Source organism: Schistosoma haematobium, chromosome 2 (genome assembly GCF_000699445.3).
Source record: "Schistosoma haematobium chromosome 2, whole genome shotgun sequence".
In the NCBI taxonomy this organism is placed as follows: domain Eukaryota; kingdom Metazoa; phylum Platyhelminthes; class Trematoda; order Strigeidida; family Schistosomatidae; genus Schistosoma; species Schistosoma haematobium.
The window spans coordinates 37,561,174-37,575,726 of NC_067197.1; the positions used below are offsets into that span (position 1 = coordinate 37,561,174).

At 40.0% G+C, this 14,553-nt stretch overlaps 1 protein-coding gene across 2 annotated transcripts in view; it reads left to right on the forward strand.

Moving 5' to 3' along the window:
- Positions 1-9,726: 9,726 nt before the first annotated feature.
- The window catches only part of MS3_00010825 (uncharacterized protein), a 44,305-nt gene continuing 39,478 nt past the window's right edge, over positions 9,727-14,553 (forward strand). The window contains exons 1-4 of one of the 2 annotated variants that reach the window (XM_051219221.1): positions 9,727-9,790; positions 9,833-9,911; positions 9,945-10,502; positions 10,539-10,614. In XM_051219221.1, the coding sequence (XP_051068308.1) occupies positions 10,218-10,502; positions 10,539-10,614 (361 nt within the window). In that variant the 5' untranslated portion in view covers positions 9,727-9,790; positions 9,833-9,911; positions 9,945-10,217. Of the gene's footprint in view, positions 9,912-9,944; positions 10,503-10,538; positions 10,615-14,553 lie in introns of both variants that reach the window. The other variant, XM_051219220.1, reaches the window with a different exon arrangement.

The window sequence follows — 14,553 nt, forward strand, 5'->3', positions numbered from 1 at the left end:
AAGTTTTCTTTAGCGTCTTCCCCAAAATTTGACGAAATGGGTTGAATTTTCCTCAAAATTGTGAGCACGAGATATTCGTACGATGTTCTCTAACCGTAATTTACTCAGACACGAGAAAAAATAAAAGAATGGGTTTGTAGCGGTAAATAAATCTCCAAAATAAATAGCTCTAAGTTTTCGACATTGGATGCTGACCATATGTTTTAGTGGACTCATCTAGCTGAAGGCGCTCGGTCATGCATCCGTACCATATCACGTGTGGTAACGCCGTGCTCAACATCAACCGCAATCGCTAGCCAGATTAGATCAGAGAATTCCGATATATTGGTCATCGCCAAATATACTCTTCCGATCTCCTCGACTCTGTCTTTTGATTTCTCTGGGTGGGAACGAAATATATTAGGTGTTACTGGTAGAAGCGTTGTCAAACACTGAATACCTGTGACATCATCATAGGTGAGCCCAACGCGATCTGGTACACCTAATTGCAACTGTGAGTCTGTTCCTTTTTGGGATTTTTATATATCATTGCCTTATTTTTTATTTTTTTTCCCCTCGTTCATTATCGTACTTCATATTTCATCATGACTGAACAGACACCTAAAGTACTCAAGCTTAAGACTTTGTCCCCGCCCTCGTTTCAACTGATGCCTTTCTGGCCCGACAACATCGAAGCCTGGTTCTGCTACGCAGAAGCCGACTTCCACGAGCACGGCGTGATCGACACACGTGCACAATTCCTCTCAGTAGTCAAGGTACTACCGCGCGAATTCAACAGGTACGTAACACCTAGTATGTTTACTAGTGATGTTTCCGATCCTTACGAAATCTTAAAACGCTCGATTCTTGAACGAGGAGACCTAACCGATCGACGAAGGTTAGATAAACTCTTCAATAACATCGACCTGCAACACGGTTCTGCGACGGACATGTTGCAACGGATGAGAGAGGTAATAGGCCCAAGAACTTTCGACGAAGGTCTATTCAAACAACTCTTCTTGTCAAAACTTCCCCAACAGGTGCAAGCAGTTCTGGTCTCGTTTCAGAACAACGCCTTAGACGAGCTAGCTGCATCTGCCGACCGCATTTTAGAAATTACTAAACCTTCTACTACCGAGGTATTTTCAGTCAAAGAAAAACCTCAAACGACTCAGAATGATATAAACGACTTATTTCACACACTCACGCGTTATCTTAGTTTTCGTACCGACCGTAAGAGATCGCGCACACCACGTAGAAGCATTTCTCGTAAGCGATCTGTCTCTAGACCACGAGAGACAGATAACCCCGACTGGTGCTGGTATCATAACCAGAATGGAAAGTTTTCCAGAAATTGTAGAAAACCCTGCAATTTTCCCAACACGAAACCGACTGACTCGAAAAACAATTCGGGAAACTTCCAAGCCGGCACGCGTTAACGGCAACCGTAGCCGGCGAACATAGCCGTCTGTTATACGTCACAGATGTGACAACGAGAGTTCGCTACCTCGTCGACACTGGCGCAGAAGTTAGCGTTCTCCCAGCGAATTCCAACGACCGACTTCACGAATCGACCCTAAACTTACAGGCGGCAAATAGAAAACCGATCGCTACGTATGGCAAAAGGTACGTTTACCTTAACGTGGGTTTACGCAAACCCATACACTGGATTTTCGTTGTTGCAGATGTTTCTATGCCAATCATTGGTATGGACCTTCTACAAAATCACAATCTGATCATCGATACGCGCAAACGGAGGCTAGTAGACGGAAACACTAATTCATCCGTTTGCGTAACTTCCTTCTCTGGTTGTAAATTATCCCCAGTCACAATTAAACATATGATAGACCCACTCTATTAGCCACTTCTCGATAAGTACCCTGGGATACAACAAACTCAACCGAAACTACCGTGTGTAACCAGCAACGTTACACATCACATCACGACTACAGGACCACCTGTATTTTTTAAAGCACGACGACTAGCTCCCGAAAAGCTAAGGTTAGCGAAAAACGAGCTTGACCGTATGATAGACTTAGGAATCATACGACCGTCAAGTAGCCCATATGCATCTCCGTTGCACATGGTCCCTAAAAAGGACAGCAACGATTGGCGTCCAACTGGTGACTATCGGCGATTGAACGCGAAAACCATTCCCGATCGTTACCTGTTGCCTCACATTCACGATTTGACAGCTACCTTGAAAGGTACAACTGTCTTTTCGAAAATCGACTTGGTTAAAGCGTATAACCAAATCCCTATGGCTACTGACGACATACCGAAAACAGCTATCATAACTCCTTTCGGACTCTATGAATTTTTGCGAATGCCTTTCGGTCTAAGGAATGCTGCTCAAACATTCCAAAGATTCATAGACGACGTTTTTCGAGGTCTCAACTTCGTACACGCGTATGTTGATGACTGTCTAATCGCAAGTCCGGACAGAACAAAACACATCTCGAGCATCTGGATCTTGTTTTCGAACGACTTCAAAAACATGGCATTACTGTAAACGTTCAGAAATGCCAATTCGGAACCGACTCGTTAGACTTCCTGGGACACACTATCGATGCTCAAGGTATCCGACCCTTAGAACCAAAGTGGCGGCCATTCTGGATTACCCAGAACCGACCACCGTCAAGCAATTACGCACGTTTAACGGCCTGGTAAGTTTCTATAGACGTTTCATACCCAAATGCGCATTACTTATGAAACCGCTAACCGACCAACTTCGTGGAAATGCGAAATCCATCAATTTGGACGACACCGCACGAAAAGCATTCTCCACAGTTAAGGAACTGATCGCTAAAGCAACAATGCTCGCACATCAGGACACCGAAGCACCCATTAGTATCGCAGTAGACGCATCGGACTCGGCAATCGGTGGCGTCTTACAACAATGGGTTAACAACTCCTGGCAACCCTTGGCATTTTTCTCTAGAAGGTTGCTAGACACCGAATCGAGGTACAGCACATTCGGTAGGGAACTCCTAGCTATGTATTGTGTTGTACGGATTTTCAAAACTATATCGAAGGCCGTGAATTCACTCTTTTCACTGACCACAAATCACTCACCTTCTCTCTAAGCTCTACTTCAGATAAGTACTGTCCCCGTGAGTCTCGACAACTGGACTACATTTCGCAGTTTACTTCAGATATTCAACATATTTCTGGAGCAAACAATGTAGTTGCAGACGCCTTATCTCACATAACTTCCTTGAACAGTTTCCAAGGAATCGACCTTCTTAAACTCGCCGAGCTTCAAAAGAAGACACTGATCTTCAGCACGAGTTATCGTCCACAACACTTAAACTACGCATCAAACACATGGGAACAGGTAAGGAAACCTTACTTTGTGACACATCTACAGGTAGGGATCGCCCAATCGTGCCGAAACATTATCGACGCAATGTCTTCAATACATTGCACAAACTTTCTCATCCAGGCGTTCGTGCAACCATCAAGCTTATAGTAGAACGGTTTCGCTGGCCTGGCATGAATAAAGACGTGAGGGAGTGGGCACGCTCCTATGTAAGCTGCCAAAAATCTAAGGTTATCAGACACAATAAATGTCTCCTAGGCTCGTTTAAAACTCCCGATGCTCGTTTCTACCATGTTCATCTGGATTTGGTAGGACCTTTACCAGATTCAAATGGATACGCTTACCTCTTAACCTGCGTAGACCGGTTCACTCGATGGCCAGAAGCAGTACCTATCAAGGACATCACTGCTGAAACAGTGGCCCGCGCCTTCGTCGAACGATGGGTAGCAAACTTCGGCTGCCCTTCAACCATCACTACAGATCGCGGACGTCAGTTTGAATCTGATCTTTTCCGTCGTCTGACAACACTTTTAGGAATCACTCGCTTCCGAACGACCGCCTACCATCCACAAGCAAACGGGTTGGTAGAACGTTTTCACCGACAACTAAAAGCTTCACTATCAGCTGCAAACGTTTCACAGTGGACCGACGCTCTTCCACTCGTCTTACTAGCTATTCGCAATGCAGTGAAAGCTGACATTGGATACACTGCGGCTCAACTCGTTTATGGAACGACACTTCGACTTCCAGGAGAGTTCGTGGATCCTTCATCCTCTACAATGAACATGGATCTAACCTCCTACACGAACAGGCTTACAAACGCAATGCGTTCAGTTAAACCTGCTTCCACTCGACCTCAATCAACTGATGTATTCGTTCAACCTGACTTACGATATAGTACACACGTTTTCATTCGTCGAGACTCGCATCGACGATCCTTCGAATCAGCATACGAAGGACCTTTCAAAGTTCTTCAGTACGAACCGAAGTACTATCTAATCGGTAAGAACGGAACCAACGATAGCATCAGCATCGATCGCTTAAAAGCAGCGTATTTAGAAGGAAATCCTATCTACGTCGATTTTCCTTCGGTACAATCGAACGACACGACTCCTACACTCATAATTCCTAAACCGACAACCGACACTAGCGATGATACTCCGAATGTATCTGAAAATATACCTAAAACGACGAGTTCTGGAAGAAGAGTAAGATTTCCAGAACCTTTAAACGACTACTGCACGTAAGGCACTACTCGACATTTTATATCATCTCGATTTTTCTTCTTACGATATATGATTTTTTTGAAAAAAGGACAATTTTAATATGCTTATATACTTTTATTTTCATTTAAAAAAAACATAAAAAAACATTTTTTTAACGCTATTACGTGTGCTTGAGTATATTTTCCATTTTTTCGCCGACATTGTGTTTCTACGCCCATACGAGTGTATTTCGACATGCACTTACACTTTCTTTTTTCTTTTCCAGGACGGCTGGAAAAGAACGATGCAGGTTACGAGGAGTCGAAATTTGCGTTGTAACTATGTTGTACCTCGGTCCCATATAGTAAGGAAAGATGACCAGACGCTGCTACACTTAGTAAGCTATCAGAAGAGTGTTTACCAACGACAAACTCGTTGGGTTTAAACTTCTGACTGGCTACGTCTTAGGGTCGTCACTGCCCCACTAGGGGAGGAATGATCTGTAGCGGTAAATAAATCCCCAAAATAAATAGCTCTAAGTTTTCGACATTGGATGCTGACCATATGTTTTAGTGGACTCATCTAGCTGAAGGCGCTCGGTCATGCATCCGTACCATATCACGTGTGGTAACGCTGTGCTCAACTACTACTGCAAACGCTAGCCAGATTAGATCAGAGAATTCCGATATATTGGTCATCGCCAAATATACTCTTCCGATTTCCTCGACTCTGTCTTTTGATTTCTCTGGGTGGGAACGAAATATATTAGGTGTTACTGGTAGAAGCGTTGTCAAACACTGAATACCTGTGACAACATCAGGTTAGTACACCAAAGTTTCGCAACAAGCCACATTGGAACGCTAGTTGTACGTTGGCTTAGATAGAATTCACTACTCACTCTGTTCTAAATTAAGCTTGAAAATCAATACAGCCCATATGGTACCATCAATAATGATGTGCTGTACGATGTTTCCAGTGAATTAAATAGTAATATTATAATGTTTTGAAATAATTGAATTATAGCACGAACTAAGAGACCCAGAAATAATGCAATTGAATTAAGAAGTAAGACACAAGCACAAACGGATGTATTGTATTTGGAATTCGAAATCGAGCATTCAACAAGTACAAGGGTATTATTAGTTCGTTCAAACACCACAAATATGCTGATAAAAAGAGTGCTGATCAGGTTGAAGATGTCACAGGTATTCAGTGTTTGACAACGCTTCTACCAGTAACACCTAATATATTTCGTTCCCACCCAGAGAAATCAAAAGACAGAGTCGAGGAAATCGGAAGAGTATATTTGGCGATGACCAATATATCGGAATTCTCTGATCTAATCTGGCTAGCGTTTGCAGTAGTAGTTGAGCACAGCGTTACCACACGTGATATGGTACGGATGCATGACCGAGCGCCTTCAGCTAGATGAGTCCACTAAAACATATTGTCAGCATCCAATGTCGAAAACTTAGAGCTATTTATTTTGGAGATTTATTTACCGCTACAGGGTAATGCACCTGCTGTAGCCAAGTGCAGTATAACTTTCAAACCATTCCTATGATAGTGGTCCGAACCTCCAGTCAACGTTTTAATGAATATGTCAGTATTACTTTCAGTTTGCAGGAGACTTGTCTGGACGATTTCAGCTATAATTTGCTTAAGTGGCTGCTGTCAAACCTCTAGTAAAACTGATAACGTTCGTAGCACTTACTAAGGGACCAACTGGCATGAAAATTTATCGAAACCATCAGTGTCAGGTAAAGGTAAATTCGAGAATACAACACTATTTGTGATAATAGTTGTTGGTTAGGTTATCGACTAATTTGGTTTTTAGTTTCATGGCTTAAATCAACCATATTACGTGATTGATAATTTGAAACAAAGCTTTATGAGGATGTCGGAAAACAATTAATGATGGCTACGTATAGTTTTTATTTGATATTGACTATGGCAAAAAATTGATAGCACTGATTAGATTTCGAATATTTTCAATAGTCCTCCACGTGCAGTATACACAACACTCATCACAGTCGAAGATTCTCCATTCATTTATGACTCAAACACGCTGTTGTGTTGTATTATATTTATTTTTAGTCGTTGGATTGTTTGGAATAAACGAGTCATACACATTTATTATAAAAAACAATGTGACCCATACACACCAAAAGAAAGCAATCGGAAGAGGGGCGCGTGAGATTACTATTTTGTTAATTTGTTTTAAAGTGTGACAATAACAGTGCGTACAAACAACTTTCATTTTTCGTCTTTATTATTTGAACAAATATACATAGTTTAATAAGCCAAAATTTTGTTACATGCTTGGCTTAAGACAAAACTTTAGGTGTACCATTTTGAAATAATCCGTTTCGCCTATCTAACGTTTTGGTCGCCTGTGTAGAATTCTCGTTGAAACTAGTCAAATCTGTAATTCCTTCGTAAGATAATAGGTTTGACAATAGGTATAATGGTTCATAATATAGAAAGACCGTTCTATCAATACTTACCGAGTCGGTGTTTCCCTGTTTTGTACGATGAAATATTTCGATTTTCTCGGAACATTGTTTCGGCTGTGAATTCGGTTATCGATTTGGCTGTGGGAAACGTTGTGAATCTATCTATGCATGTCAGTAGATAATACAAGCCATTAGAACGTAGTAAAGAACCTACCAATTCTGTATTAACGCAGGCAAACTGTGCATCTGATTTTCAGAAAACTCCGATAGAAAAATTTGTGTGACGGTTAACCTTTGATTTCGGGCATACCAAACACTCTTTAACCGAATTGTGTACACTATTTTGTAAATTTGGCTATACGAATCTGGCATTGATTAGTTTGGTAGTAGCCTTTGTGCATAGTTTTCAGGGTCAAGGCATTGCCTTCGTTGCGTCCCAGTACATGAAACTGCCTTCAGTAGGTGATGGTTCTTCGCTGCAAATGGTTTTTGCAATTCTTGATACCGTTTATAATCGTCTCGAAACTTACTGTAGATTGTTGTATTATTTTCATTTCCATCCGAAATAATGCATTTGCCGCCCGATTGTCTACCTTTAGATATCCTTTAAATAAACTTAACGTACTGACCAGACACCGTCTTATGTATTCGATCTTAAGCTACATTGATTGTGTGATGGCTAGTACTACGCCAGTCGCCTTCATTTTTCGGACCATGTTTAGAGCGAATGCCCATTGGCTGTCAGAGAGACAAATAATACACAGCCGTATTGTGTGGTCAAATTAGACTCGAGCTATTTTAAGTTTATATATTGATATTCTCCTGGGTCTAGTAAACACAGGTGCAGCTTCAGTTCAGATCGTATGACTTACCTTTAATTTACTTTTTAAAGTCTGAGGGTTCGGTTTGGTTAGGTTTGTAAATTTTGCGAGTATATCATGGAATTTCCCAGCTGTTACTGAGGGAGTTTGTATCAAATTAAGACAAGTAATACGACTTTCTTTGCTATAGTGTACACGCAGGTGAATCGGCTCGTAAACTTGAACTCTAGTGTCAAAGCTTTCTGCTCAGACATCGCGCTCCTATTTTTGTTGGTATTTTTTAGTGTAACCGGGGAAATTTGTCGGCTTAGCTCAGTATTTATCTGAAGGATGATACCGGCATCTACCGAAAAGTTTAAACACGAATATCTTCTGATATAAAACAAGCGACCGTTTGGGCAGCCCTCCTTGGCCGTTTAGACCTGTGAAGCGGTTATTCGTTTTCTATATTCCTGGAAGCCTCATTACGCTATGAACAATGTTGACTGCACAGAGTTGACTTGGCACGAAACTTCCAGTAGTACCAACAGGACTGTCCAGACTGTCTGCACGTCTGTGATCTGCTCTGAGACTTGGGTCTTGGTGGTTAAGTTGACCCGCTCTTATCTCTATTGTTTATTTGTATTTTGGCACCAGCCTTCATTAAAATATTAACATTCGCAATTAGTTCTGTTATGACAGGATCTTTTGAAAATTCTTTTTGTGTATGATGTATTATACGTGATCCAGTGAGAGGGCGTCTTTCCATTATTCTAACTGCAGTTTTAGTGGTTAGAGTAGATCTTTACTCAAATCATAGGACAGGACAGTTGGAGCGCTAGTTTTTTTGTAAGCGCAGTTTCCAACACTCAATTCCGGCTAATGGAGAGTATAATCCAATTGAAATTATGAACGAACCAATCTTAACCCAAATGCACTGGACGGTCGTTCCTTTCTAATAGGAGACTCAGCAGCGAGTATTCACAATCTCACATGCGGCATTTGAACTCAGTACCTTTAACCTCACCAGAATTGTCAGCCCTAGACCAATTTCTAACGTCAGAAAATCCACGATGTCCTGTTTCCTTCAATTTTACTTTATGGCAATCACTCACTAACTGTAGTAAGATCATCTGATCTACTATCTGCCGGTTTGAAGACCCATACAAAACATGTCAGATAGAAAATTGTCACAGGATAAACCAAATTCACTGGTTGAGTGGATGTGCAGGTGATCGTTAGAAGTTAACTCTAACAAGAACGTGATAATGCAAATAAATACCCACGATGATTCATATCACTACACAATATGTGGAGCTGTATTACCTGAGGTAATTGACTATAAAGATTTATAAGTCATACTAAGCAATGACCTCAGAGCTGCAGGTGACTGATAGGCTGCCACTGCCAAAAACGTGATTATCCTATGGGCTATTCGTGCGTCATTTCATTACTTGGACAAAGAAATATTTAACGTACTAAATTGGCTTTTATAGGGCCACAATTAGAATCTGGGATTCTATCTGAGAATCCTTTATTCAAATATGAAGCGGATACGCCAGAGTTCCACAGAGGAGACAAAAAGGTAAAAGCTCCATCTGTTTCATCTCATGAAAGCGAAATGCAAGGCCTGAACTTACTACAGTTATCTTGCCACAGGTTACGGTGTGATCTAATACTGACTTAACATATATTGAACGATGAACTTTGTATTCATCTGTCTTATCTTTACCCTTCATCTAGAATTGACCATCTGAAGGTATATTCTGAATAACTTCAGAAGGTTAGATCAAACTGTTTACATCCGGAGTTCTGTTTCCCTCAACAAAGGAATGAGTTACTGACATTCTCTACCAGAACACGTGATATCGCCACTTTCCGTTGATATTTTCAAAAAGAAACTACAGACTGCAATGATTAATACAGGTCGACTGAGCTTTCCTTATATCTAACAGCCGGTGTTTGAATTCTCTGCATTCAGGGTCATTGACATTGTGACTGCTTAAATGTCGTGAATTATGACTGAAGGTGACCAGGAAAGCACCATAAAATATTTGCGTTTCGTCTTAGATAACTGTAAAGAAAATAATGTGTACCTAGTTTTCGATCAGGTACATAATTCCCTCCGGTCCTTATTGCTTAGGAAAAAGTATGCAAACCTTTACCAAAACATTAATTCCAGGAAATTAAAAAATGATGAAGTCGAGTCCATATATAGAACATATAGTCATCTGTTCAAAATTTCTGCTAACATTGATAGATCTAAAGCCTGTGTTGAATTCCTAGACGACATGAGTACTGTTTTGTACCTGATCACAACTGAAAATCCTGACTGTAAATTATGGTCATTGTTGTCTGAAGAATGTTGTCTGGCTTTTACTTCAGCACTAAAAACCTTGTTTTCGTCTATAAGATACAAGCAAGTTTCTAGCTTCCTTAATTATGTAGTGAAGTAATGTCAGTTACTGCACCAGAATGTCTGCCGATCATCAGCCACATCTGCTCCTTCTTATTAGATTTGAGCGAATATTCCAAGAATCGCAATGTATGCTGCAATTCACTTAGTACTTTGTCGCTTATCGCCCTCCCTGTAAATGTTTTTCATGAGGTGAATGATAACGCTGATGATTTACTCAAAGGTCATCTCGCCAATTCGTTAAAGAGCTTCTTACCAGGATTTTCCCAATCATTCTACAGAATTATAACCGCCAATCATAAGGTGTGGTCAAGTATCAGAGTGGTATGTACAGTACCCATTATAAATTGATCCATTCAGGCTGCATTCAATGCTTGGTCTTCCATACTGATTTCTGTTTTTCAAAACGAACCTGGTTCTAGTAACGTGCAAAAGAGTATGTTTCACTGTTCTAAATTCTATTTTATGTATATCATATACCTTAAACTCAGGAGTATATCGTAAGGAGGATAAAAAGTCGTTATAAAGTTTCATAGATATATGCAACTGAGTTTTTTTGTTGGATGTATCCTAAAATATATTAACTATTTTTCAACACTACCTGTATGTAAGGATCTCTTTTAAAAGACTGGTCTTCCACCTCCAAATCTTGTTATATTTGAAGGCAATATTAAGAAACATCAGCTAAACAACAGTAATCAGGTTAGTAAAATAACACATCAACTTATTTATCTTCATGGCGGTCGCATATTAGTGTGTCCAGACTAACTTGTATCCTTTCTTATCGTCGTTACTTTACATACTCAGATATACCTTAAAGTCATTCTTATATATTATAGTAGACCACTTTTTAAGGTAATTGTCATATCGCGATAAGAATAACGAATGGTAACTTTTGGGATATATTGATGAACCAATACTAAACGTATATTTCTATTGTATAATTATTAAGTAACTAAACTATGCATATTCATATTCCTCTTATTATAAGCTTTATTTTGACCCATAAACTATTATTATACGTTTTACCATTCTTGAGTTATACCTAGTATATTAATTACTACCTCCCTCCTTCACAGCCACATCTGGCTAATTCTTGTACAAATGTTGTTTCATATTTTATTGGTACGTTGTGGTCTGTTTGATTGATATATAAACTCAGTATGTTTGAAATATAAGGATTCATATTGGAGAGGCTGAGATTGGGGTTCTGGACTCAACTGACTGGGCTAGGCGGAAAGCAGGACCAATCAGGGCTCTAGGCTGCCCGCATGTGGTTTATGCGTCACTGGTTCGATCGATAGTTCATTGCTCTCTGATTGGTGGTATCGTTGCATTATACAGTAAACTGGGCACACAGGTTCACAAGTTGTAACAGTAATCACAAGGATTCTGTCAAAACTCCAGTTTTTTAATCTTCGATTTAATTCAGCAACGTCCTCTTCTTTCTTACTGTTCAAATCATACTAATGACTTTTTATGAATGTTTGCTTGGGTTATTTATCAAATAGAGTTATCCTCTGGGCATTTTTCTCCAAAGTTTCGATTTCAAATTCCTTAGCCTCAATGTGAACCTACTTTTCAAGTTTCTCTGGCCAGTAGTAAATCATTTACAAATAATCTACGTTTCTCCCGAAATTTTTGACTCATTTTCCCTAGGGCTTGGTCCTGACCCAAACAACCCTACACAGGTATAACGCTTGTTTATTAGACCTACTTCCCAAACGTTACTTATTTTCATACAGCGAACCGTCTTCTCTGTCATAACGAAATCACCAGACTATTTCAATGAAAATACTTTTACCTTAAAGTTCTACAGCTCCAGTCGTGTCGTCTGGATAACTTTAAGACTAAAAGCAGCAAGTAATAAAATAGACACCAGGGTTTGAATAAGGTCAGAGTTAAGTAGCATCAATCTACAAAATCACTGGCTGTTCAAATTTTCTGAGAAAGTACATACCTTTTAGTTCGAGCTGTGGTTTAGGATTTTGGACGGGTTATATGGTCCCAAATCGATCATGTTCGCGCAGTTGGATTGTTCAAATCCTGAGCTAAGTATTACGGAAATTTCGTTTCTCGACCTTTTCTTGTCCTGTTTGAATTTTATTTTTCACAATGGACGTTTCATCCCATTTGTATTTCTCATTCTTTGCTTCTCAGATTGTTGGGTTATCCTTCTGAGTTTAAGTGAGGTGTAACAACTTGAACGGAATACGTATTCTTAAAAGGTCTAGTGTTTAATATGACCAGATAAACTGCTTTATGCTGTATTAGATTTTAGTGAACAAAATACGTCATTGTTTCGTAACAATTTGAGTTGGAAATTTACGTGAAGTTCGTGTTTCAATTTAGAGAGCGCTTTTTCCGTTACCATACGTTTTGTGATTGAAGGGATATTAAAATTTGGTGAACAGCTATGAAATATGAAGGAACGTTGTTCAACTTTATTATTGTACAAGTTGTTTTTCCCAGTTTAGCTATCGGAATAATGTATGGTAAATTCGCAGACTGCTAACATTCTATCGCCTTTGTTTTCGAATCATTACTCTTATTTGGTGAAACAACTAAATGAACGGTCTAGAATTTAAGACAGTTCAGTTCATTAATTGTGGATAGGTTTGTTCTCTGGGATTGTCTATTTAGGAAGAGTGTGCCTGAGAAGTTTATTAACAACCTAAAAGCCCTATATACAAACACCTCGGGCAGAGTGAGGGCATACAACCACCTCTCTCCATTGTTCTATTCTAGCAGGGGTTAGGCAGGGTTGCCCAATCTCACCATTCCTCTTCAACTTTGCCATCGACGACATTCTGGAAACAGCTCTGATGGATGTAAGCAAGGGCGGTGTGGATCTGTTGCCTGGAGAAAGACGTCTCAACCTTGAGTATGCGGATGATATTGTCTTACTGTGCGATAATGCCCAAGGCATGCGATCCGCACTTAATCAGTTGGCAATCACTGTCCGTAGGTACGGTATGTGCTTTGCACCTTCGAACTGCAAAGTACTTCTACAAGACTGGCAGGATTCTAATCCTGTACTCACTCTGGATGGTGAGCAGATAGAAGTAGTCGAGAAGTTCGTGTATCTGGGTAGCTGCATAAGTGCTGGTGGGAGTGTGAGTGATGAGATCGATTCACGTATCGTGAAAGCCAGAGCGGCTTATGCCAATCTGGGCCACCTTTGTCGCCTTCGTGATGTTAGTCTGGCTGTAAAAGGTCGGATTTACAACGCGTCGATGAGAGCAGTTTTGCTCTATGCTTGTGAAACCTGGCTTCTCCGAGTTGGGGACTTTCTGTGTTTGATCATCGCTGTCTCCGAAGGATTGCTGACATCCAGTGGCAACACCATATTAGTAATGCAGAGGTTCGGCACCGTGTGTTCGGGCGCAGAGACGATAATGCAGTTGGTGTCACCATCTTGAAACACCGACTTCGGTGGCTTGGACATGTTCTACGAATGTCGTCCCAGAGAATTCCATGTCGTGCATTATTTGCTGACTCTGGGACTGGTTGGAAAAAGCGGAGAGGTGGTCAGTATATGACATGGTGTCGTGGCAAGAAAGAAAGCTGCAAAGGACTGGCTTGTGTCGGTCCTTCACGACTCCCTGGTTGGGGTCCGAGAGATGGTGCGAAATAATGGTTAGAGACGTTATCAGATATGGCTGAGAATAGAAGCCAGTGGCGATCCTGCTGTAACCTTCTTTTACTTTCTTCATAAAAAGTGGTTGTATCTTCCTTAACTGAAAGATTTCTTCTGATTGTATTCTTCTGTTCCCCTACTATTATTATTATTATTATTATAAGCCTTATTCAATATTATATTTTCGGTACAATATAGAATTCTCAGCACAAAGTATTTCAACAAGTTTCCGTTTCTTTCTTCTTGGTCGATCCTGACGATAAATATTGAGTGATAGCCAGTTAGATGTTAGCAGTCCAGTAAATAAACATCTGAATAATGTATATTCTTTTCTCTGCATATTGCCAGCGACCACATTATCTCTTATTGAGCTTTTTGTAACTTTGACAACGAAAGGTTGTAAACTTTTCAGAAATGCACTAGGATGGGCTATGCGATTAATATACATAATGATATATTAAAACAAACAAAAATAGATAACTTGTTGAAATATTTAGATGACAGGAACAGGTAGCCCAGATGCTCAAGCAGGCCGCCCTACCTTACACCAATCTCTTCGTTATTGTTTTTTATTTTTATTATTATTATTTTTTTACGTTCCTCACTTTTTTTCTTCTTAAATTCTCGTTGTTTTGTGTGGCGCATATATATTCAACGCACTCCTGTACCAATATATGTGTTCAAATAAATAAGTAATAATAAATAATAACTAGAATTTAAAAGAAGACTGCTACT